This window comes from Stegodyphus dumicola, chromosome 3 (assembly GCF_044657685.1).
Source record: "Stegodyphus dumicola isolate Sdum_Otavi_A_Nest chromosome 3, ASM4465768v1".
Lineage (NCBI taxonomy): Eukaryota > Metazoa > Arthropoda > Arachnida > Araneae > Eresidae > Stegodyphus > Stegodyphus dumicola.
The window spans coordinates 165,351,327-165,379,076 of NC_140770.1; the positions used below are offsets into that span (position 1 = coordinate 165,351,327).

Below are 27,750 nucleotides of genomic sequence, written 5' to 3' on the forward strand. Positions count from 1 at the left end.
GCTGCCAACGGGCTCACAGGCCACAGAACAACCCTCGTTTCGGCCTGTGTTATTGAAGTAAATCCACTTTTCATCACAAGTGACGATCCGGTCCAGAATTTTGTCCTTGCGTTGATATTCGAGCAGATTAGTGCAGGCCCGAACACGTATATCCTTATCTTTTTTTAGACAGTTCATGTGGCACCCAGCGATTGAACTTATACATCAAGTTTATGCGACGTATAGCGCGGCTAATGGATATGGTACTAACGTCTAACTCCTTAGTAAGCTTTCGATGAGTTCTATACTGATTTTCTTCTACAAGTTCTCGCAAGCGGGCCTCATCAACGTCAGTAGGCCTGCCAGAGCGCTCTGCTTTTGAGCCCAGTCCTTGTTTTTGAACTTTCGGTTCCAAACCTTCACAGTGTCATATGTTACGACATTAGTACCTAAAGCTGTAGCACATGATTTGGTGACATTTTGTAGCTGATTTTTTGAAACAGAATTGGAAGTAAATGATGGTTCTAATCTGGTAGCGTGATAGTTCTATTTCAGACACTTTGTACTTAATAGTAACTATAATTTTTTACAAATTTCACAACACAGTGTATAAGCTAGTTCTCCCGCCTTATTAGCATGCATTCGCAGTTTAGTGGTCAGCACGCTGGGCGAGTATTCCATAGGTCCGTGGTTCGATTACCGGCGAAGGTGTTGCTCATTTTTAACTTCTCCTGCTCCCAAAACATACCTAATATCTCTACAGTGGCGCCCGAACTAAAAGGGTGGTTGATGATGATTCTCCACACCCAGATTTTGGTGATTGGGTTCCCTAAAACCCCAGCCGCCCTTTAAAAGGGAGAGTATATAAAGAATTTCTCCTGCCTTCGTAGTGTAGTGGTCAGCACACTCGGCGAGTATTCTAGAGGTCTGTGGTTCGATTCCCGGCCAAGGTGTTTGCTAATTTTTCCCTTGTTCTGCTTTCAAAAAATACCTAATATCTCTATGAGTGTTCTAAAGCAAATCTCTTTTTTTCAAATGCCAAAAACCATTTGACAAAATATGATTAAACACGCCAGCGTATTATGTTTGCGAAGACGGTATTTGCGGTGGCGGGAAAGTTTCGTTAAAACCCAATATATATGTATGTTATTATGATCCCCTTAAAAAATCGGGATCTGTCCATGGAATCAGCAATAATTCTTCTGCTTTACTCTACTATTTAGTTTTTATTTACACTGCTGTACCTTTATTTATAATCTGGTAGCTTATATTCAAATCTAAAAATGCTTTCTTAATTGCCAATTATTACCACAATAGCCCACTTTTGCATTCTAAATTTCATTTCGAATTTCCCAGGAGAAAATTTCCTTTATTTTGCTTTGTTATTCTCCCTCCTTTCAGCATGCCTTCGTGATGTAACGGTTAGCACACTCGTTTCGTATTCGAAAGGACGAGGTTCGAGTCCTGACGAGGGTATTTCTCATTTCCCATATCCTCTTGCTCGAAAATAACCTAATGACTCTACAGTGGCCCCGACCTAAAAGATGGTGGATGATGATTCTTCGATCAGGTTTTGGCGATTGGGTTCCCTAAGGTATTTCCCCCCCCTCCTTTCTGCATGCTTTCGTGGTGTAATGGTAGTACACTCGGTGCGTATTCGAGAGGTCTAGGTTCGAGTCCCGGCGAAGGCATTGCTAATTTTTCACATCTCCCATATCAAAGAAATCCTGACAATCTACAACTGAATTGAATTATTTATATAAATATAAAAAAGAGGGATTGTCATTGATTAGAATGAAGACATAAAATTATTTCTGAAAACATTTTTTAGAAATTTGATATTTAGCTTTAAATATAAGTAACCTAATCTGAAGAGAAGGTGAAAATGTAATAAATTGATAAAAGAACTAATTTTGTAGGAGGGGGGGGGGGAATTCTCGTAGTAGAAATGAAAGAAGTAATATACGTTTTAATCTTACAACAACAACAAACAAACAAACAAACAAAAAAAAAAACTGAGATATGTAAATTTAACGAGTTATCTTTTGACTTTCATTTTCTAATCAGTGAAAAATTAACATTAATAAAATTTAAGCTATCCAAATGAAGAAGCTTATAATTTAGCATTTAAATACCTAAATGATATACAAATAAAAATTTCATCACAACTTTCTAGCTTTAAAAACCAGTTATTTGAACAGTAAGACTGCTTTAAATCTTTTGAAGATAATTCTCTAATTACAGCCTAGTTCAATCATAATGAAATTTGAAGCTGAAATAAGGCTAATATTCCCAGTTACTGTTGCTGATGGTAAGAGAAGCTTCTATAATCTTAAAATAACAAAAAATTATGAAACATCTTCATCTATTCTCTGTATAGAATATGAATTAAGCTATCAAATTCCTTCTGGAAAAAATATTGATGATTTTGTTCTATAAAGGTAAGGAGAATTAAATTATATACAGTCAAAAGTCTTTAATCCGGACTCGTCGGGACTTCGGCGATTCCGGATTATCGATTTTTCCAGATTATAGATCATCAGTTTAAATCTGGTAAGATGGCATGCAGAAGTTATAAAATTAAAAATATGAAACCGTAATTTATGAAATAAAGAACAATTGTGATCTAAAGGGTATCAATATTTACAAAAAAAAAAAAAAAAAAAAAAAAAAAAAAAAAAAAAAAAGCTTAATATTTATTTGTTTACTTTATTAAACATTTCTTTCAATGTAAGTTGTTTAAGTTGCTTCGTTTTATGTGATAATACTTTCTTTTTAATTCTATAAACAGGCATAATTTCTTCTTCAGTCACAAAGCTCCGCTGTTCAAGTTCTATAATTGCTGTGTCGAGAATAACGACTAATTTGTCAATCGAAATTTTTTCGTTTTCAATAACCTCTGCGTCACTTTCTTCACTATCGGAAGCGAATTATAATGACGAGGAATTTGATTTAAATCATATCAAAGACGGAGTACATCGAGATGAAATACTACATTTAGTAAGGAATTATAAGACAAATAAAATAAAAACATCTGCCCTGAAGATAAGCATAGTGCTGACAGATCAACTTCCAATTCATTGCGAGCCGTGTCGTCTCCCTTACCCCGCAGAGCAGCGTGAAATTGATAAACATATTTCGGAATGATTAGATAATCAAAGGATATGCCTTTATCCATTTTTTGCAGCAATTCCACTTTTGGTTTAATGGACTTCGAAACATACTTTCGCTTTGTAGATTCTTTACATATTAGTAAATATATATCGGAAATTCTATTTGACATAATCGAAAGTTCAAGCTTACTTTTATAAAATTGCTGTAACAGTCTGCAAAAAATAATAAGCCGGATCCAATTCGAAGATTAAGGAACAACGCAATCTGCAACATTACTTGAATTAGATAATTTCAGCTTAGCTTATACCGTCCGTTATACGTTAAACGCGCTTGCGTAAACGTATTATGCGCATGTGCACACGCATATTCGCAGCCGTAAAGGTCTTACGCGCATGCGCAGAAAGTTTGTAGATTTGAGGTCCGGATTATAGATCATTCCGGATTATGGGTGTCCGAATTAACGACTTTTGACTGTATATAAAATTACATAATTAGTACAGCATTTTTTACATTGCTATCTATTCTGTTTCTTTGATATTTGCTATTTTTTAAACATTTCTCAGTTTATAAATATAGATCATTAATTGTAACATAATTTTTCTGAATATATAAAGCTATGATTGAACATATTATAAGTGTTAGAATGTTGTGATTTGAAATATTTATCTTCAATGAATATGAAAGCGTATAAATATCATTAATTTCAATAAACATAGGGGTATGCCTCTGCTTAAGGCAAAAAAATATCTACGTAATGCTCTACTTAGTTAGAGTCAGCATTGCAATATATGTTTTAAAAATTCCTCAGTGTAACCTCAAAAATATGTATTGATATTTACAATTATAAAAACACATAATTTCTAGACCTTTCACCAGAAAACGTTGAGGCATTATTTCCAATTCAATCAGTTCTTATGATTCAGAGAACGTAAAGAGATAATATAAAAATCAGCTCTGTGCTTCAAATCCCTAATGCATTATTTATGGAACTCCTAAATGTATTCTTTTCATGTGGTATCTATTGTCATGACTTTGAGCACACATGTTTGGGACAAGTATATTTGCATCTGATAAATGTTTGTTAATATAAATATTCAGTTTAAATTGAATTTTCAGAATATATTTTCATATGTGAAATTTTCAGAAATTTTTATACATGGAACATACCTTCATTCACATTAAGAAACCTTATAATGTATTTTGCTTATATCATTTAATGACTATTATCTAAAAATATGTCGCATTACTTAGCATTCCTGACTGCATAACTTTTCTTCTGTTTTATCTTCTCAGAAACAAAATAAATCATTATATTTTAATGCTTTTCTGCATAAATTATTTTCTTTTATTTAGTCCCAGAAATAAAATAAACCAACTTACTTTAATGTTTTTTTCTGAAATAATTTAAAGTAGTCTTTTAGATATTTTCAGTAACAATTTGGATATAAAAGTTCAGCTGAACTTTGGGAAGTAGCCATTACATGTTTTGCTATGCTTTTGTACACTAAAGCCTACATTTAATAATTTTATTGCATCGAATCTACTGTCTCTTATTTTAGATTACAAGTGAATCATTTCTTATGGGATTCACGATTAGGCCTTTTCAACACTAGATTTTTTTTCCACTTGTTGTAATCTCAACTATTTCTAAATGTTAGGTTAGGTTATTTAACTATGGCAAAGCCTTGAGGGCTATCTGCCTAAGGGGAGGGATGCCTTTGTGGAGGACTTTCTAAGGGAAACTGGCTCGTATACACGTTACACTTGGGTAAAACCACGAAAACGGCCATGCAGCCAACCAATTTGCGGGATTCGAACCTTGGACCAAACTACCAGTGTTCAGCGACTTTACCGCTCGGCCGCTGGTGGGCCCCTATTTCTAAATAATGTCATCTGGTGTGACCGCACAGATTCTAGTGCCAGCTCTCACGAGGTTTCAGGTGGTTTTTAGACGTCTTTATTTTTTTTCAGAGGCAGATGTAAATGCTCCAAGTCCTTATATGCATCATAAGAGAGTGATTTTTTATTACTGAAAAACAGCTAAAACAGAAGCAAAATGCATGGTCTTTTTCTTCACTATGATCTCCATTGTTCAAGTCCCTGATGCAATGATTTGGTGAATATTTTCTAAAATAAAATAATTATCCCCTTTCTCTAGCAGATCTTTCAGTTCTTTGGCATCACTTACAGAAGGATTCTATCTTATCACATCAATGTTGAAGTACATTACTCAATTTCTTTTATGAAGAGAAAAATGCTAAAGCAATGCAATTATTGCTCTCATTATTACTAATGTCAAAATTACTAGGATAACACGTCCTGATTTTGGTGGGACAGTCCTGCTTTTTGGAGGACTATCCCGTGCCCCACAGATTTTTAAAAATGTCCCGCTTTTTTAGAAAACATCTGCATTTCTTATTTTAAATGTACTGTTAAAATATATTACCTATTATTTATTAATTATTATAGTAAATATAAAGAAATAAAAAATACATAAATAAAAAAAACACATAAAATGTATGCAGAGTACACTAAAATAGGCGATGTAACGAGTTAGATTTACTCGGTGGTGTTCGATCATTGTCGTTACGTCTCGTCAAGGAATATCTATTGTTAATGGAGGAACAGCTAGCATTAGCTCAAGGGCTATTTGCTTTCCACACTATAAACCACAATCAAAGTTTCAGATCAATTGATTGTACATCGTAAATGATCAAAACATTGTACGACAAAAAATTTGCAGAAGCAATGACAAAAACTGAAGCAATTATTTGTAATGTTTTTTCACTATATTCGTTTTCACAATTGCAGAAACAATTAGATTTTAAATGCACATTTATATCCATATATTATGATGCTTCCAACCACAAAAATTAAAATTATTTTCCACAATTGTTAAACTTTTTGATCTAGAAACAGAAATTAAAATTAGAATATTAGATTTTATTTCACTGCCGGGTGAAACTTCAGAAATAATTTTTGATTCAATAAGTACTACTTTAAAAAATAATAATTTGAACTATAAAATCATTGCCTATTGTGAGGATAACACTAATGCAAATTTTGGTGGAAAAGCTAGAAGAAGCATCAATAACGTTTTTAGGAACTTAACGAACATTTGAACCACAAAATTATTAGAGTAGCTTGTTGGAAAGAAGGAATGGAAGACACTCAGATGTATCCCCAGGGGTGTTCTCTATCAAAATTTGGATGGCTGCAGCATTAGCGCAGTGGAATTATACCTGTATGACCAACAGTTTAATTCGCATATTCCACCACATGATGAAATGATGCTTGGTACTGAATTTGGAAAGAAATGAAGGACAGAAGATATGCTTCTAGTTCCATATAATTTGATATTAGTCTAACACTGACATACAGTGTGTTCATTTTAAAGCAGGTAAGAAACAAAATCATTATTTCAGTCTTGTATCTCTATTATTACAGTTGTTTTAAAGGAAGAATCAAGTAATAGAAAATAAAATAAAAAATAGACATGTAAAACTCAAATAATGATTTTTTTAAATGATCTGTCTTATAATAAATGCACTGTGTTATGAATAACACAACATATTGCATTACACTTTACTCATATCTCATCACAAGCAACTTCAGTCCCGTCTTCCCTAGGATACTATGTTCAGCTGTTTCTTTGTAATATACATGTCAACAACCTTATATTTATGTAAGAAGATAGGGATGTAAATGTATTGATGTATGCTGAAAATTTGGTGACATGGTCTTCCATCCTCAAAAAAGGTACACTGAAATAGTTAATTAAATGATGTCATGAAGACTTGAGTACTTGGTGCCAATTAAATAACATGCATAGAAACAGAAAAGCCTGTATAACTTTTGTATTGTGTCACAAGCCTTTTAACTAGGAGTTTTATATAATAATATCCATGTGCCTCAATACTAAACTTTTAACTAAATGGGAATTGTCTTAAATAGAAATTTGTCTTGGAATTAATGGATTGGAGGAATTATCATTGAAATAACTGTTTCTAAACATTTAACTACATGGTAATTGTCTTAAATAGGAATTGGTCTTGGAATTAATGGGTGGAGGAACTAACGTTAAGGATAAATAATTTTTTCAATGTAATTAAACAACAGGAGTAAGGTGGGGATATGCGACTTCCACTTTATTTACAACTTACAAACCTACTTACTGTTATGAAATATTCCAGCACTCAATTAATAACTGCCTTTGAGGATTTAGAGAACAAATGCAAAATCAGATTCTTCGCCTTGACTGGCATTGAAAAAAACAACCCTAAGAGTTACTTTTATACTGAACTGGACAACTGTGCATGTCTCATGAGATACAAATTTCCAACTCAAGTTTCAACAACATTCTTAGACTTTCATAGATGTCTCAGATAAACTTTGAGCCACGAAGCTTAAAATTCAGCAGGGTTTTGTTTAATTTACATTGAGGGAAAAACTCACGGATTTTGATGATTTACTAGACTGGTGCCCTTGTGAAGATACAATAGTTGTGTTTTGATCAGTGGAATATCATTGCTGGGCTGTCCACATGAGTAAGACTGGAATTTTTAATAGTCTTGATTATCTCTGCCATTCTGGCTTTATGGATAGTGATCACTCCTTCTTTGTCCTGCTCTAACAAAGAATTCTCTACTTACACATAATTGGGAAGCTCGAAATAACATGAGACTTTTTTCACACTATTTTAAACTTTAGTAATTTAAATTTAGCATTTTAAACTTTAGTAATTTAAATTCTGGCTTGGCTATTGAATTCTAATTTTATGCTTATATGCTATATTTTAATATTGTTTTATCACCTAAGGACAAATTTTCAAAGGTTTTTCTTTTTAAGTATATAGTTTACGAAATTTAACTCATAATATCCTAAAATATGATTTCAACTAACAAGGAATAAATAACATTTTTATGACTTGAGTATCAAGTATAATAACTGAAATTCAAATATTTCTTATTCGTAACATATTTTACTTGTATTCACTATCAAACATGCCAAACTTGAATAACACTGAATCTTGAAGGATCTTAATATCCAGTACTGTAAGCCTGAATACAGATGATACTGTAAGCAGCTTCTGTTTTATTACTTGATAAATACAAAGTTCTAAGATTGAAAACAAGGGGAAAAAAAAAAAAAGATTAAAAACCTAGGAATTGAAATACCACAACATATAAGGTAGAGTTAAATAAGCACGTAACTAAAAAAATAAGAAAACTGTAGCATGTTTTTCTTTAGTACTATTACTTTAATACATTTTATTACCTGTTACAACAAGTTTGATTGTTATGGCATTTGGATTTACAAAGTAGATCAGCTGATTTGCACAAACAGATGTTCGTAGTACACTTCTTTGCATTTTCTAAGTCCTTGTCCCCCAACTAAAGAATTTTTTTTTTTTTTCTTTTTTTTACTATTTCACATACACTTACTTCTTCTATACCAACTTCTTCAATGTTCAAAAAATTTTTCTTTACAAAAAATAAACTGCTTTCCTGTTTACAACGATTTTAATTTACCGAACTTACTATCAAAAACATAAAAACTCATCATCTTAAATATCTCTAATAATGGCTATTATTGATTTTGGATCCATTTTTGATTTATCAATATCAGGTACTTTTATTTTAACATTTTTCCAAAAGTATTTGTCCAAATGTAGGTTTCGGAAAGTTTTTAGTAGACACAGTCTTCATCTTCTTTGCCTGCTTCTGAAGTCCTTCCTTAACTGTCTCTCGAAACACTTTCACATTTTGAGTTTTCTTGATAATTGCACCCGTTGTGTCAGAGCATATATCTGGTTCTTTCATTTCAATTCAAACTTTAGTATCTGCTTCCATTGTTATGTCTGATTATTTTTCATATGCATTATTATTATCTTGCAATTCTAAATCAACTGTTGATTCGAGATTAGTTTTCCCATTTTCTGTATTAACCACACGTTCATTAGTAATACATACTTATAACTTTTTTCTAAATCCTGTTCAGTGGTCATGTTACTAATCAAATTATGTTCCAAAACTGAGTTAGCAAGTCCTATCTTCATAAGACAACTTTGCAGGATATCACAGGATAGCTTCATTAAGATGAACATTTGAATCCCTCCTGATATGCTTTGTTTTTTATTTTTGAACAAATTTTAATCCTTCTGACCAATTTCCTATCTTATTTGTTTCCAACATGTTCTCAACATCTTGGTTCACCTGTTTGACAGAACTTTGTGACTGACTGTGTCTCGGTTTTCAGTGAGCTATTTTTATATCACTCGACATTTCACATAAACTGTTTATGATTTGATTTGGTTGCAAAATTCCCTCCTATTATCAGAATGAAAAATGCTCAGGACTCCAAAAGCTATGAAAATATCCAGAAAGTGATATGCTACTTCAACAATTCTTTTACTGTGTAAACTTCGGAGTAAGACAAATTGTGTAAGATGATCTTGATGCACTCAAATGAATTTCATATCATGATCAGTATTGGACTGCATATCTATTAGGTTGACTTGGCATCGAGAATTCATTTCACTATGCACAACTGATTTAATTACAATCCCATCTTTCACACTTTTTTGTTTCTTCTGACATGGTTCGCATAGTCTTAAATATGTGAAAATAGGTTCTACTGTTACATTCTTGTACTTACGATTCAGTTCTTTAATCATGCAAGTTCTTTCACCATGGCCAATTGCAATATGAGTGCTGTGTTGAAGACTTCATCAGTTGTAACATAATATAGGATTTTTGCAAATAGTGATATTATAAGTTTGTCCTTTCCTCCAATTAGAATACGACAGCATTTCAACCTTCTGTAATGAACTGTTTGTTTCTCCATCACATATTTCTCACTTGTTAAATAAAAGCAGTTATCAGGCTTATTTTTTACAAATTCAGACAAAATGTCATAATCTTTTTCCGCATAACATCACTCATTTCCCATCAGCAAAATAAAAAAAGCAAAGTATGTAAAAATGGAAACAAACTTCAGGGAAAGTGCAGAATCACCCCTGCTTAGCGCATTTCTCAAAATCGCCAACTTGAAAATAACAAGTCTAAGAATTGCACAAACTCAGTGTCCATGTACAGAACAACCTATTTTTGCTTAAAATAACATCAGAGAATTACACAAACTTGGCACTACGCACTCCCTTGACTTTGTCCATGTGAACATCGATAAGTGGGCGATTCTGCACTTGCGCCCAAACTTCTTCTTTTTTAGATCGTAGCTGCTTACACTTGTTTAAATTATGTCCAAGTTAGACTGCGAATGGTGCAAATAAGGAGAGGCAGGAACAGAAAAGTGTCATAACGGAATTTGTGTGCGGAGGCTTATTCAAGGTTGATTTAAATCCCTTGTTTCAGGATTTTACCAGAAGGCATTGGTAACTCCTCGGTTTTACCTCAAAGGCTGAAGTGGAATCATATTAAAGCATACTTCGAGCTTTTAACAAGCTACTTTGGTAAAAGCTAGGTTTTACTGGTAAAAGCTAGGTTTTACTGGTAAAACCTAGGATTTACCAGACTTTAGGATCTTACAGTAACATATCTCCATTCATACTGCGTATAATATTTTACTTGTAAAATGTATACGATTCTCTTATATTCTTATATATATTGATTCAAATAATGAATAAAACTTAAATGCAATAATGAAAAACAAGTGCAAATGATTTTTTAAAAAGTACGTAGCTTTTTCATATTATTTATTAAATTATAAATTGAACAAATATAATTTTTTCACAATTTTTATTTATTAAATTATAAAATGAACAAATATCATTATTTCACAATTCACAAAATTACACATATATACAATAGTTAATATATATTATTAGTAATCTTCCTTTTACTTACTGTTTATTCCTAACCTACTTTTTTTTTTTTTTTTTCTTTATTACAGATACTTTAATAATCCCATTAAAATATTCTCGTGCTTTCATGAAAAGCAGTATTCAGCAGAATTACTAGATTTTATTTTAAATTAGATTTTATTTTAAATGATGTTATGATCATCAATTATGTTATGATCATGTTATCAAAAACAGCAGTAATATTAAAGAATATGAAGATTTAAAAATTATTAGAACACTGCTCGTATTTTGTTATACTTCTAACTTGGAAAAAAAATCTTCCGGATTCTACAATTCTGAAGTTTTAGTTACATGCTCCATTACATAACGCATTTGTAATCTAAGTTTGTTTTATTTGGTTATTAATGCAGTTATATGTAATCATGTCGAAACATTTATCAATACGTAATGGATGTAGTTACCAAATAATTTTTTGCCATTGGTGTTTGTTTACATCATGATATTAAGGATTTTCTATAAACTAAACTTCTCGAAATTCACATAAAAAAGTGGAAAACAGCCAATTATAGTAACCCAGACAAATAGTTTGTGACGTATTGTTGCCACCAGTCACGTGAGACCCGCTAACTTCCGTAAACCGTCAGCGTTTGTAGTCGCATAATTGTAACGGACTTCAAAATCAGTATCAGTTGTTGCCAATAATTTTCCTCTTTCTCAATAATTTTCCTCTCTTTAAGAGAACATACAGTGAATGCTTAATACTATGGAGGTTATTATGTCCGACCTTCAAAAATATTAACGATAAAAACAAAATTAACAAATAAATAAACAGGAAATATCAAAAAGCTTTGCACTTACACAATCAGTAACACGATCTGTCGGACGTGAATATTGTTAAGCAGGTAGATATCCGAGTCCAGTATAGTCACAAAACCAAGAGACGAGTAAAAGGACTGAAATTCTTTGACAAAAGCTTTTCTTCTGCAGTTGGTTGAAATGAGAAACAATACAACTACAGAATCTTACGCTTAGCTACTTTTTCTTCAGAGGGTTGACTATTTAGACATAATTATCAGTTCCTCCTCACTGACTATCAGTACCTCCAGTTTATTTAGTGCAGTATAACAAAGAGTGTTATAAAAATACCTGTAATTTGAATAAAATGTAGTTTCATTTATATTTCCCGATCATGTATGTAAAAAATAGGTATTCAGTGTCAGTAAATATGATTTTTTAATGTTTTGATTTGTTTTAATATGCCTTTTGATTAATTTTATTACGTTTGCCTCTTGCCCGCGATGTTCAAAAACGGTTTATTGTAGATTGACTATTGGCGATTGTAATGACCGATAGAGGGCGTTTCAAATTCGTCTGCAACTGCTAATAGACCTGAAGTCTGAGTTGTTTTTTACTGAGTTAGCTGCTGTAGAAGCTCTAGTATTACGATGAATAAAAAACTGCAGATTTCAACCATTTTGGGATTTATACAAGGTACCAGTTCGAGTAATTGTATAAAAGAAGGGGAAGCAATTTTGGCTTCGAAACGACTGATAATGTGCGGTATTAAGGCCCGGAAAGATGAAGAAATCGCGATACAAGCATTATGTCTTCAATCAAGTTCGACTTCTTCACCGCCGCACGTGGTTAATGGAGTATTCATTGAAAATGAAAGCAGATGGAAAATTAAGTCCTTTCATTGTAGCTGCAAAGCTGGAGCAGGAGAATCTTGCAAACATTGTGTTTCTGTTATGTTATTCTGCCATGAGTAAGTAAGATTTAATAATTTTGAATTAGTCAAATGTGTTATGTTTCTCACTCAGCTATTGCTTTTCTATTCATTAAACAAGCAAATAACCGTTCTTGATATAAAATTTATGTTATCTAGTATCAGTATTTGCATTGATTAGATATTTTAACTAATTAAAATATGTATTTTTTAATGCTGTGATTTTATATATTATAAAATTTGTCATCAAAATGGATAATTTGACATAAATCCAATAACAAAGTGGTCAAAGATATTTGTACTTTTCTGCTATTAGGACCGGATTCAGAAATGTAGGTACATATGTATGTATATTTCTGACCAGTTTCAGAAATGTAGATAAATATTTGTACATACGTGCATGCATAATACATGCATAATAAAATTGTTTTTATATCATTTCTCGATATATTATCTGTATAAAATTGAAAGTCAGTAGCAGCAATAGATGCCTTTCCCGAATAACTCGTGTGGGAAAATAAAAAATTTAGGTCTAAAATTACTGCATGTTGTCTTTCTCGTAAAATTTTAAATTTCTTTCTGTATTAATTTACTTTTCCTCCTAAAATTTAAAATTTTATATTTTATTTAAAGAATTAATTTTTATGCAATTTCCCCAATGAAAGATAGATATTTCTATTATATTTTAATGGAAATAAAAAGTTCATGACAGTTTTTATAAAATTAAAATCGAGGAAATAATTTTACCAACATACTTTAATTTGTGCAGGAACGATATTAATGAGCTGGAGGATTTATCTGCCACAGATATGAAATGCAGTTGGAACACTAGGAAGTATAAGCATTTATATACTCTTGTTCCTGTGCAGGATTTCTGTCATGTGAAAACACCTCCAGAGCACAGTTTCTGTGAAGTGAAAAAGAGAAAGGTACGTGAAGAAATATGCGAATTCTTCAAAGACTCTGCATATGCAAAACATTGGGCAAGGTTTCTCGAAAAGAAAGAACTAACAGAAATGTAAGTATGATGCATATCAGATAGAAATATATTTGTAACACTAATGAATATGAACATGATTTAGAAATAAGTTCAACTATTTTAATGATAACAATCATTTATCAAATAAGTATAAAAGACTTTCAGAATACAAGATTACATAAATTTTATTATGTATAAATAACACTCTCAATATACTAGTTTTTATGATAAAAATAACAGAAAAACAGTTTGGACATTTAATGCTATTTCCTGTAACAAAACTGTGTGGCCTAATTTTAAATATCGTAATTTTTTCTTTAAAGATACTATTCTAAATACTTTTCACATTTTATATTTGAAATTAAAAGTGAAACACAATCACATTTTTTACATAAGTTGTGCTGCAGTCAAGAGCCAAAACAAAAAATTTTCAAAAGATCACTTGTTTTAAAAAATGTATTTAAATATGTCTAACAGTATGTAATTTTAATATAAACGTAGAAATATAAGATGTAGAAAATACCTCCTATTAATTAACTGAAATGATTCCATCTCAAAATAGTTCAAAGATATGAAGAAATGTTCAGTTTCATTTGTTAACTTTTTTTCTCTTACAGGCCAAATTTGAATGCAGATAACAATATCAATGTCTGTAACGTAGATTTAGTTGGTACATTAATTAAAGTTTTTGAAAAGAATTTGATTCCGATGTGTAAGTTCGATCTTCAGCCAGAAACACAACAATTCTTTGCTGAAAATGTACAAGTAAGTACAGTAATTTGCTTAGTAGTTTATACAATAAATATGTTTCTTTAAACATTTTTTATTTTTCTTCACTAATTTCTCAGTGCTATAAATACTGAATGTCTCCTATAAGGACAATAAAATGATAATAAAAAAATCTATTAAAAATTTTATATCTGTTTTCAGTTTTATCTATTTTCAGCAGATACAGTAGAATTCTTTTAATTGTCAGTAACTTGTAATTCTGGATAAGGCTTTTTTTTTAGATAATTGAATATATATTTCTAGAACTTACATGTTCTTACTTTATGATGCCATCTGTAGAAACAGAGGCTCACCAGCACCCGCGAGGTAAAATTGCTGAACCCTGGTTGTTCCGACCGGCTTTAATTCCAGGGTGTTCTGCATAGGTGTTTTTGTGGTTTTTCCCATGTGTAATCTGTATGCGAGCCAGTTTCCCTTAGAAAGTCCTCCACGAAGGCATCCCTTTCCCTAGGCAGATAGCCCTCGTGTGCTTTACCGTAACTAAATAAACCAAACCTGTAGAAACTGCAGCATGTGAAGTCTGTCTATCATGTTTCTGATTGTGGTCATGTCAGCCACTATTAAATAAATAATAATCAAAACTCGTACAGATTACTTAAAACACACACATGATTTAATATTAAAAAAAATTGAACAACATTTTAAACTTATAATATTTATTATCAAATGAAAGTTATGAATTTCTTGGTATGATGTCATATAATTTCAAATATCTGCGTGTTTATAAGACAGTCATCGTAATTTTAAAAAAATTTGCTGTGTATTCGATGAAGTTTTATAACATCATGTGTTGACATAGATAAGCATTTCTAAGCAAACTTTATAAAAGCCTGAAATCCTTCGTCATCTTCATTACATGTAACTTACTCTACATGTTGTGTACATGTAAAGTGTGATGGAAACAGAATTTTGTACATCAAGCCAAACCTACACCTCCTCTTCACTAAGTTTCTTCAAATATGTAACTAAATCTAAGATATTCGCGATAGGCACCAAACATGTTTTAACGCCAATAGAATTGTCGTCATTCGACTGAACTTCTACAAACATGCTCATAGAGCAAAATTTACACTAACAGCAACCTAATTTTTTTACACCTTTCCAAATAAGAAACAAAATTAATTTGTCATCTTTTAGTGTGACCTGTTTCTGGAAATTATGGACACTACCTTCACAGCTTGCACACAGAAACATAAAAAGGGATCGATATTTCATTTTTACATTCTAGAAAATCCCTCGATCCATTATTTGGATAAGGCTTATTACTTTGGGTGGCTGAATTGAAATATAAATGTTTTCCTGTAGAAACTGCAGCATGTGTATACCTGTTAATCTCCAGCTTGTTATACCATCAATTAATTTCTTTACCTCATAGGGCTAATTTTCGGATTTAAATTTAGATCTTCAAAAGTGCTGTTATTTTCATATTTCCAGCTAAGAGAAATTTTACTCTTTATCTAATAACAAGGAATGTCAATACTTTTAAACATATGTTTATCATATGCTATATTTTATATATTTTAAAAGAAATTATCATTGAATAAACCGTAGATATAAAAACATATAGCTTGATATTTTTGTAGTTTGTGCATTACATTTCTTTTCAGAATTTTAAACTAAATAATTTTATAATTTCAGGTTACTAAAGACGAAGCAAAAAATTTGACATTATCTACAATTAATCAAGATTCAAAGTCCCGACTGGAGTACCAAAATAAATAGGCTCCTTAATTCTGATTTTAGAGACAACCTGGCTACTTTTTATGGTTTGAAATTTGAAGATGCAGCAAGAAATGCATACATAAAAAGCTGTGGTGATTCAGTAAGCAAATGTGGACTAATTGTACACCCAGAAGCTCCTTTTTTTGGTTATAGCCCTGATGGAATAATTTTCTGCAAAAATGGAGATGTTAAGATACTTGAGATAAAATGTCCCATTCAAGGAAGCCAAAAACCTGCTTTAGAAATCATTCATGATCTGAATTATTTAACAGTTGATAAATCAAAATATGACTAAAGAAAAAACACAAATTTTATGGCCAAGTGAGGCTTGGCATGTACTTAACTGGTATCAACATATGTGATTTTATTATACAGTCAAAAGTCGTTAATCCGGACTCGTTGGGACTTCGGCGATTCCGGATTATCGATTTTTCCGGATTATAGATCATCAGTTTAAATCTCGTAAGATGGCATGCAGAAATTCTAAAATTAAAAATATAAAACCATAATTTATGAAATAAAGAACAATTATGATCTAAAGGGTATCAAAATTTGCAAAAAGAAAAAGCTTAATATTTATTTGTTTACTTTATTAAACATTTCTTTCAATGTAAGTTGTTTAAGTTTTGCTTCGTTTCATGTGATAATACTTTCTCTTTAATTCTATTAAACAGACATAATTTCTTGTTCAGTTACAAAGTTCCGCTGTTCAAGTCCTATAATTGCTGTGTCAAGAACACCGACTAATTTGTCAATCGAAATTTTTTCGTTTTCAACAACCTCTGTTACTTTTCTTCGCTATCGGAAGCGAATTATAATGACGAGGAACTTGTTTTAAATCATATCAAAGACGGAGCATATCGAGATGAAATACTACATTTGGTAAGGAATTATAAGCCAAATAAAAACATCTGCGCAAGATAAGGATAGTGCTGACAAATCAACTTCCAATTCATTACGCGCGGCGTTCCCCCCGCCGAGCAGCGTGAAATTGATAAACAGATTTCGGATTTCAAAACATACTTTCGCTTTAGATCCTTTACATGTTAACAAATATATATCGGAAATTCTATTTGATATAATCGAAAGTTTAAGCTTACTTTTATAAAATTGCTCTTACAGTCTGCAAAAAATAATAAGCCGGATCCAATTAGAAAATTAAGGAACAACGCAATCATCAACATTAACTGAAATAGATAATTAGATAATTTTAGCTTATACGTCCATTATACATAAAACGCGCACGAGAAAACGTATTCTGCACTTGCGCACACTCATATGCGCAGTCGTAAAAGGTCTTACACGCACACGTAAATGCCTATGCGCATGTGTCAACGCGGCGCATGCGCAGAAAGTTTTTAGTTTTGAGGTCCGGATTATAGATCATTCCGAATTATGGGTGTCCGAATTAACGACTTTTGACTGTATTCTCATCTTTTGATAACAGTTTCGTAAAAATAACTGTAGAGAAAGATATTGATTTCATAAAAAATATGATATCTATCCTACATGTTTCATATTTTGACCACATATTGCCAATAATTGTCCAACATTTTCAAAATATGCATTAAAGCATTAGCTTATTTACCAAAAGATGAAAGGGAAATAGGTCTACCGGAGAACCCGCCCAGAAAGGGGTAACGCACCTAGCATCATACCTCTAAGGTGGTGTGGAAAATGATGCATTTTCGGATGGTATTCAAAACTTATATTGAACATTGAATTAATATTATCATGTCAAGGAATAATGCAATATATTCTGTTAAATTTTAGATCATATATGCTAGTAAAACGTTCATTTCTTTAATGATCATCTTGGAAAAGTAATTTCCAAAGCATTTGTTATGAAGTGAGGTACTCTATTTCTTTATTTTATAATTATATATATTTACCTGTAATCAGTGCAAGATTTACATTAAGCTACACAAACTATAGCTTAGGCCCACCTAAAAATTAAAATAAAATATAACAGATCTATAAAGGACCCCATATCTTGAATAGCTGTATTGCTTCTAGAGGCAACTATATTCCATATTGAAGGTACTTTTACTATAGCAAGATGATGTCTTCGATTTGTTCATTTTATTCATATGCTAATTTCTATACTACCAATAATTGTCTGGTAATTTTATTTTATGTTATTTGATACCTTACTATGTGTTGTATATTGTGCGTAAGTTTCATAAAATTCTACACGTAACTTTTTCAGTAATCGTGATTTTTCCTTAATTTATGATAACCAGTGTATAAAAAAAAAATTGTAAAAGGCTATTACAAATAAATTAAAAATTTACTTTCATAATTTACACATATATATGTATAGTATAAATCACACTGGCAAACAATGCATCGGTAATACGAGCATCTAAAATGGCATTACAAATCTCTAATTTATTACATTTTCTGAGGGGGAAAATGTTTCCAGAATTTTAAAATATTCTGGTTACTGAAAGCCGGTTAGTCTGGCTTTTACTATGTATCAAATATATTTAACATAATGGTTAAGATAACATACTTCTTTATTCATTATTTTAAAATTAAAAATAAAATTGGTAAATGTTATTTGATAAAAATGCTTTCAAATTGTAATTTGTCATTTGATAGATAAAAAAATAATTTAAACTGTATTTATCTATAATAAATTTCAAATTAAAGCTTGCATCTATAATTGCTGAAAATCGCGAAATTTACTGTAGCAATAGCAATCATATGTTTTGAGACCATCAAAGTACATTGCATGAAATTTTTATTTAAGCAAAAAAATTTCCACAGGAATTACAATTTGAAGAATATAATTTATAATGAAATGTATGAAGATAACAATATTTCCCTGAAATAAAATTCTTGATTATTTTAGGAACTTTATTTGAATCTGAAAAAAGTATTATACGAAAGTTTACGGTTCTAGTCTTAGACAATCGATACTATTTTATCATCATATTACAAGATTTTTAAATTTATCTCAGAGATGTAATAAAATTCGTAACATTAATAATTTCTAAAATTTGAGAACTTAATATGGTTTTTCTGCACATTAAATTACACTGTTAAAAAAATGTGACACAGATTAATCCTGAACATATGTTACATTACAAGATTGTTACTCCTGAACATTTGCTGAATTATAAGATTGAAATACATAAGTGTACCACCTTAAAAGAATAAAAAAGTAACAAATTACATTCTTAGCACTTTGAACAGAAGAAGGGTTTCATGTTTATGTATTGAAATTAATATTTATTTTCAGATAAAATCGGTTTTGATATATTAGTTAAAGCAGCTGCTATTAGCATGATGTTATCTAATAGTGGAAGTAAACTGTATGGAACTGTGAACTTCAGAATAGCAAATAGCTTCATTTTTTGGAATGCACGTTCAACATGAACCCTTACAGAAGCTATTTTTCTACATAATGTTGCTTCTGCAGCAGAAAATTGTGTTTTCTTGTGCAAAAATGGGGGCCTGATTAACTGAATGAAATTTTCAGCACATAAATCTTCAATTAGAAAGCCATTATCTGTCATAATAGCATCAATATGTGGCTCTAACATGTCTATAATATGACTGTTCACAAATATTAGTTTATCGGAGGCTCTTCCACCATAGCCTTTGCTTACAAAGGTAATTAGCCCACGTGGTGAGATACACATTAAATACTTTATAGTATGATCACCATAATATTGGGAATATGTCACTATTCTTTCTGTAAGGCATTTGGGCTTTTGAATGACAATTTCTGTGCAGTCTAGAACTGCACGCACATTGCTAAAATCAGCAAAGCACTTTGGCAGATTTGCCATAACTTCATCTTTGGAAACCCATTCAATAACACTACCTAAAATACTTGCTAAAATAGGAATCAGTGTAAAAAATATATTGCTTACAGTTTTTGCACTACATCCAAAAAATACAGACAGAGCTGAAAATGTTATGTCTAGTTTGATTCTCATCAATGTTAAGATAATCCGTTCCTTAAGCGGCAAGATATGTTTATTTGTTATTTTTATTTCTTGATTAATTTTATCTGCTAAAAAATTAAGGAGGCTTCTTGAATGTAGTCCTGTTAAAGATTTGAGTTGATTGTCTGACAGCTCATTAGCTTTCAGAAGATAAGTTGATTTTAAGTCCCCACTTGTGACTTGGGTAGCTTGATCTTTTTTCAAATCCTGTAGAGATAATAATGCCTGCACAGCAGAGACTTCAGATGCTGATAGTTTAGGGCTCTCTGTGGTCAATATGGGCAAATCATTTTCTGTGATCAATACAGATGACTTGTTTTCTGTGGTCAACACAGGTGAATCGTTACCAATCACTTTTTGATGCATGTTATCTTTTTTCCTAGAAAAAAATTCATTGTAATTATATGTTATTTTGCAAAATACTGTAACAATACAAAATATTCTGTGTGCATATAAATGATTTCAGTCCTATATGTCTGTAATATTCAGTATTATAATTTCTGTAATTCTGTGCTAGAATTTCTAAAACAATTTAAAATATGTTGTTTATACCATTCAGTCATAAGAATAAATTTAATATGGCTAAATATGAGAATTTCTCTCAGAAGCAGAGATAAGCTTAATAATTGACTTAAAGAAAAGTTCATGTCATATTTTTGTGATGCAATTACCCACATAGTTTATAATTTCACGTGTTTAAAAAACAGTTATATCTTGCTCAAATATTGTATGTATATAATTAAACAATAAAAAACTTTATATTAATTACTATTATTAATAAAAAATAAACTTTATGTTATTATTTTCTACATGACAAAAAACCCCATACAGCCAGCCCAGCTACCAATGATAATCACTTGATTGTTGGTGGGCCTGAATATTAACATAATATTCAAATATCAATTACTACAAGAACAATCCAAATTGGGATACTTAAATATTTGCTCACTTCAATTTATCTCAGATTAAAGGTTAGTGTGCAATTAAACCAAAGTGATATTGCTGCTATGAAGCTATTTTTGCATTTTATACTTCACAATTTGTAATATATAAATAAAACTAGAATTTAGCTATTCAGAAATAAACATAAAACCGTGTACGATTTTAATTCAATTAATGGCATCAAATTCTAGCTTGTACTTAACTATCGATAGAAACTACATCACTGATGGGGAACCTTTTGAGCTCAACATGTCAAAATTCGAAAAACCGTACCTTAAATCTGGTACCGCATCACATATAGAATCATCCTTCTGCCAAGAATATACCTGGGGTAAGTGCAGCCCATGTTGACAATGACAAAACTATTGCAAGAGAGAAACATTTTTGGATAATGCAATTTTTTGTCTCTATCAACGATTCTGGAATTGCATGATGCAAGTCACCTAGAATGGATTCTTGCATTGTACGTTTGACATCACTGAACTGGATTATACCCGTTAGAATGAATAAAGTTGCAGTCAGCTGAACATTAAAAGAATGACAACTGCAAAATTAGTTTTAATTAACTCTAACATAAAACAGAAATATGAATTGAAAGCTATTATAATCATAAGTTTATTGTATATGTCTGATCATGCAAGATTACAACAGACAAAAAATCAAAGTCGTAATAATATTTTATATATATATATATAAATTTACTGAACTAAAATTCATTGAAATCAAAAACAAGTTTTTTTAATACTTGCGCAATAACTGCAAAGTCAAGAAGAAATCAAGAAATGCGTCTTTAACAATTTGTATATTATCGTATATATATTATACACACACATACTTTTTAATTTCCTCATAGCGAGTTTGTCTTCTCACAGCCTTTTCGTGTTTCAATAAATTTTTTTCAACTGTTTCTGTTGACAAAACGGGCAAAAAGAGACTTGTTACTGCTGACGGTTTTAATCGTGGTCTTTGTGACATATTAGCTGAAAGAAAAATAAATATTATGTTTCACATTTAAGTTTGCAATTAAAACAAACTAAGATAATACTGCATAAAATATTACATAACTGTGCTTCTTACATATTTCAAACACTGATTTTTTACACAGATTTTGTATATAATTTTTAAGACAATAAAACATGATTTGACAGTCTTAAAAATCTTATTATCTTTTAATGATGCAGATTACATGGCAAGGCAGTATATTTAATTTAGAATAGGATTGTAATCCTGAGTCAGCCTCACAAAATTTTCTGTCAACAGAATGCCTATGATATGTTCTTCATGTATCTTTCATGGAACTCGAATAAAGTCATTAACAAGCCGAATTCAAAGCAATATTACCTTTAAAGTTGACATTAATATTTCACATACTTTCCCTAAACAGAATTTATAACCTTTCGAATGAAAACATTTATAAACGGAATTCGTTGTTGACAGGTTATCTTCATGAGAAAAAAGGGGGAAAAAATGGGAGGAGTTACGAGATTCTGTAGGTTGCATGAAGATCTACTAATAACTTTCTCGCCAAGTAATTTGGCGTCATCGGCTCATTCTTATTTCTGGAACTGTGGTTGATGAGTGGTTTATTTTTGATCCGTAAGTATGCTACAATTGTACCATAAATTTTTAATACCTTGTTTTCCAAATTTACACATTTTTCTTGATTAATTTGAAGTTGTTTGTTTTTAGATGTGCGCAATGGCAAATTTCAGGTTATTCGTCAAATAACCAAGGTTTCTATTTCTCTGGTAAGTGTTTGCTTTATATCTTATATTTATTATTAAATATTAAAAGTAATTTTTTCATGCTCATTTTCTGTTTTATGTGCTGGTAGATTTCTGGCCGATTACCGTGGTTTTAGATAAATGCGCCATTTTCATTTAGGTCGTGTAGAGATTACTGTTTCCATTTTTTTTAAGTAACCACGAAAATTCTAACACATGTAAAAGCTTTACTAGTAAACTTTTGATTGAGGATATTTCAAGTAAATGTGCCATTTTTACTGAATTTGTGTAGAAGTTGCTCTTCGTTATGCCTTTTTTGAGCCAATATGTTAATTAGTTGTATTCTTTTAATGTGTTGTTTTGCAGATTAATGCAGTTTATTTGACAGATGTGTAATGCTGTTTATTGAAAAATGCATTAGAACCAATGATGGTAAGATGTTGGCCTAGCAAATTGGTAAAATGTTACCTGCTCTTAATTACTGAATCATATTGTAGGATAAAATCTGCTGTTTATGTATGAAAATTTGTACTTTATCTCTGATTATGTGGTATATGCCCAGAATTTCATTATTAATGATCGATTCATTAAAATTACTATTTTTAATTGTCTACTTTGTTTTGTGTTGCTGCTGCTCATTCTGCAATTTTCTTTTTAGTAGATATAAAAATTAATTCTTGTTTTTTATTTTTTGTCCCTCCATGTCTCTTTTTATTGTGCTGGTAAATTTTTGAGAAAATTTCAAGTAAATGTGCCGTTTTTACTTAGTTTGCGTAAAAATTGTTCTTCTTTATGCCTCTTTTGAATAAATATGTCAATTCTTGTTTGTATTATTTAATATCTTGTTTTGCATATTAACACAGTTTATTTGACAGATTGAGATGCGATTTGTTGAGAATATTCATTAAAACTAATGCAGGTAAGTTCTTGGCTTAACAGATTGGTAAAAGATTTTCTGATCTTAATTACTGAATTTTTTATTATATTCTAGGATAAAATTCTGCCTTTTAGGTGTGAAAATTTTTATTTTATCTGATTATGTGCCAAATTTAATGATTCAAGAAAAATGCCATTTCTGTGTGTAGCTAGTTAGTTGTTGCTGTTCGTCATGCAGTTCTTTTGAATATGTATCAGTTTGAAAATTTATTCTTACATGTGTATTTTTCTCATCCATTTTTGCTGTGCACTTCTTTTCCTGTGAATATTATTTTTATTTAGTCTATATAGAATTTGCTCTTTGTACCTTTTTTGAATAAGTATGATAATTAGTTCTTGTTTGTGTTATTTTAATGCCCAACAATTCACTTTCGAATGTTTGTTAATTATAGAAGCTAATTTTACTTTTTGCTTGCAGTTTTTAACTCTGTACCTTTTATCCAGACATAAATAACATCTGCCTTTTCATTTCTAAACTTAAAATATTGCAGTCGGGAAAAGGTTTCAATTTGAAAGGTAGTGGCTTTTCTAATTGCAAGAATTTCTCTTCAGAATTATAATTAACATAAGCTGTGCATTCTCTGCTAAGTATTTCATTTCTCGAAAAGTCTAGTAGACCTTTTAAATCGCAATTTTAATCTTTAATTTTTTGGATATAATTAAGAACGAATTCATGTGGAAGCAATTTAAAAAATAAAGGCATTAAAATATTTCTGTATAAATCAGTATGGTACTTTTCTGTTTCGCCGGCGCAAATCTCGCCAAGCGCACTTTTTTGGTGACTACACATAAAAATTGTCAACAAATGTTAGTTCTAAGATTTTTTTTTATTTTAAAGGCATAAACATTTTAATATCGTTTAAAATTTTGTAAAAAAGACAATAAATTTAAAATTTTGTAAAAAATTAAAAATGAACCTGCGAATCAGGATATTGTACCATGAAAGCATTTATTGTCTTTTTACAAAATTTTAAACTACATTTCGCAGGTTCGTATCACGTGAACCCAAGTAATCTCATTTAACGTAATTCTTTGCTCAAACTACGCTACAAAAATCTAATTCTCTCAATGATTCAGTAATTATCTACAATAAGTTACATTTTAATATGGAATACAAGTTTAAATGCAAGTATTATTTCAGTTCGTACGAATAGCTTACTTAAGAATTATGTAAAACCCAGTACTTTACTTCGCTAGTGCATTCTCATTAGAATTGATGAATTTAACCCTTGATTTTATCTTTTCTATATTTTCGCCTTCGCTGAGCTGTGTGATTGCATCCTAATTGACTTAATACTGCGAATGGCATTAGGGTATAAAATTGATTTTTCTGGTAAAAATTCTATGTAATTGTATGCCAGTATTGAAAGAAACAGTGGCATAGCTAGGGTGGGGCAAGAGGGGACATCTATCCCCGGGCGCAGCATCCAGGGGGTGCCAAATTAATGCTACGAAATTTTTCAATGAATGTTTTGCATTCTTGACACATAGAAAGGGACGTAAATTCTTCAGTTGTTCCTGGGCGCTGGAATCCTAGCTACGCCACTGGAAAGAAACAATCAATCTGATAAAAAAAAAAAAATGGCTGCAATATGTTTTGAAAATGAGCGTAAAAGGTTACCAGCGGAGATATTCCGTTTGGCATCTGTTGTACCATTTTTGGCGACTTTATCGCTTGCGCCAGCAAAATGGAAAAGTACCATCAGTGTATTTTTAATGTTGCCACGCAGCGTAAAAGCATCTCTGCTTTCTCCCAAAAGTCTTGCTATTTTTCAGATTTCAAGTTTTACTTCTGTGCCTTGTTTTGCAGGTTAACATGCTTTATTTGATTGCATAGAAGTTAACTTTTTGTAAAAAGGCCTTAATTATAGTATCATCATTGGTAAATTCAAGGCTTAAACAGATTGGTGAAATGTTTGACCTTAACTACTAAATTCTGCTAATTATATGGGATATGTCCATAATTTAAATTTTCTCCAAGTAAATCGATCAATTGGAACAAAATGTGAAATGAATTTATTAAAGAGTATGTCATTTGCTGTATTCATAAATTTCCAGCCATGTGTATCATTTAATAATTATTTGTTTTTAGGATTAAAAAAAAAGTAGTAGCAGATAGTCCAACCAATTTGAATAAATATGGAATTTAGTTTTTAATAGTTTTATTTATTTCATGTAATTTATGATATTAAAGTATAAAGGCTATGCTCGTGGATTTTCTAGTAAAGGCAAGTTTCCAATAAATAGCAGTTTTTATTTGAGTATGGTGGTTGAGCTATTTATCCAGCATTTTTTAGTATGAAGACTAAACATACTAAAAAAATTTGAGCATTTCTTTAAAGTAAAAATCAGTGTGTTATAGCTGTGCCAGTATCATTCTGCATAATGACAAAAGTTCATTAAATATGTTAGTGACATTTAAGTGTTGGTTTTGATTATCATGCAATACTGAAACTAAATTCAGAATTTCATTATTGACAAAAAAAAAAAAAAAAATTTTTTTTTAATTCTGGGTATGAATGTCTGAGCATGTGTGTAAATTTTAAGTCATTCTGGATTTTCTTTCATTTGATTAATTCGTTAAACTTGCTGTTATCTGTGAAAAATTTTCCTATTGAACTTTACCTTTCGTTTTAGTGGCACAGGTGATAATAGATTTTTAACCCCCCAAAAATGAAAATTTTCAAGTGTGGCTATAGAGAGTATGCTCAAGTTCATAAAATAACTAGTTTTTCTTTATCATCACCTTTCTGTTCGAGAAGCTTTTCTGCAGCATACAGTGATCACCCCTTTTCTATTATAAGAATACAGTCAAAAGTCTTTAATCTGGACATCCATAATCCGAAATGATCTATAATCTGGACCTCAAAGCTACAAACTTTCTCGCATGCACGTTTAATGTATAACGGACGGTATAAGCTAAGCTAAAATTATCTAATTATCTATTTCAGTTAATGTTGCAGATTGCGTTGTTCCTTAATCTTCTAATTGGATCCAGCTGATTATTTTTTGTGGACTGTTAGAGCAATTTTATAAAAGTAAGCTTGAACTTTAGATTATGTCAAAAAGAATTTCCGATTCTGGAGCTGCCAAAGAATTACAAAGCGAAAGCATGTTTTGATGTCCATCAAACAAAAAGTGGAATTGCTACAAAAAATGTATAAAGGCATATCCTTTGTTTCTCTAACCATTTCGAAATCTGTTTATCAATTTTACATCTCTCTGCGGGGGGGGGGGAGAATATCACGGTGCGCAATGAACTGGAAGTTGATCTGTCAGCTCTATCCTTATATTCAGGGCAGATGTTTTTATTTTATTCGGCTTATAATTTCCTACTAAATGTAGTATTTCATCTCAATGTACTCTGTTTTTGATATGATTTAAATCAAATTTCTCGTCATTATATTACGGATACACATCAAATAGTTTTCTGATTGCAATTTTCTAATTTCGACTATGCGTGATGTATTCTTTACGCATGAGAAATTTATCTGAATGTCTCCTGTGGACTTTCATTTAATAGATAACTAAAGCCAGTATGGAAATTAGGACATTTTGATATTGAAGAATAATTCATTGCTGCCTACTCTCCTTTTTTTAATTTTTAGTCTTAACAAAGGAAAATGTTTCTCAGAAATAAATGGAATGTATTTAATTAATTAAACTTAAGTAAGGCAAATTCCATTCCCTCAATCTCTAATGATTTTCAGAATTTTTAAATTCTATTTCATTTGAATTGTACTTGTTACATTTTATTGACGTTATTAAATTTCATTTGGTCAAAGTTGTCTTAATCTGTAGTCATTTCTAAATTTTTATATGAAGATTTAAAAAATGGAATTAGCCAAAGAATATAAGAATTAAATGTTAATATATTTTACAACAGAATTGAATTTCAAATAGTTCAAAAATCTAGTCCATGTAAATTTGAACTGAAGTTTAATTTGATTTTTCTATTAATTCATTACATTTATTTAGGCGCCTAGAATGTGAACATGGTAAATAAAATGGCAAGTACCCATTCCTTAGTATATTTTGGTGGGAAAAAACTTTTGAAA

General features: G+C 30.8%; 1 protein-coding gene across 1 annotated transcript; it reads right to left on the reverse strand.

Annotated features, from left to right (window-relative positions):
- Window positions 1-19,361: 19,361 nt before the first annotated feature.
- On the reverse strand, window positions 19,362-20,740 carry LOC146998183 (uncharacterized). The gene has a single exon (XM_085812467.1). It carries the CDS (start codon window positions 20,454-20,456, stop codon window positions 19,362-19,364), a length of 1,095 nt encoding a protein of 364 aa, XP_085668593.1. The 5' UTR covers window positions 20,457-20,740.
- Between the last annotated feature and the right edge of the window lie 7,010 nt (window positions 20,741-27,750).

Bases quoted from the DNA above. Each gene is read 5' to 3' on its own strand.
- LOC146998183 (XM_085812467.1), bottom strand. From the start codon at position 20,456: ATGCATCAAAAAGTGATTGGTAACGATTCACCTGTGTTGACCACAGAA.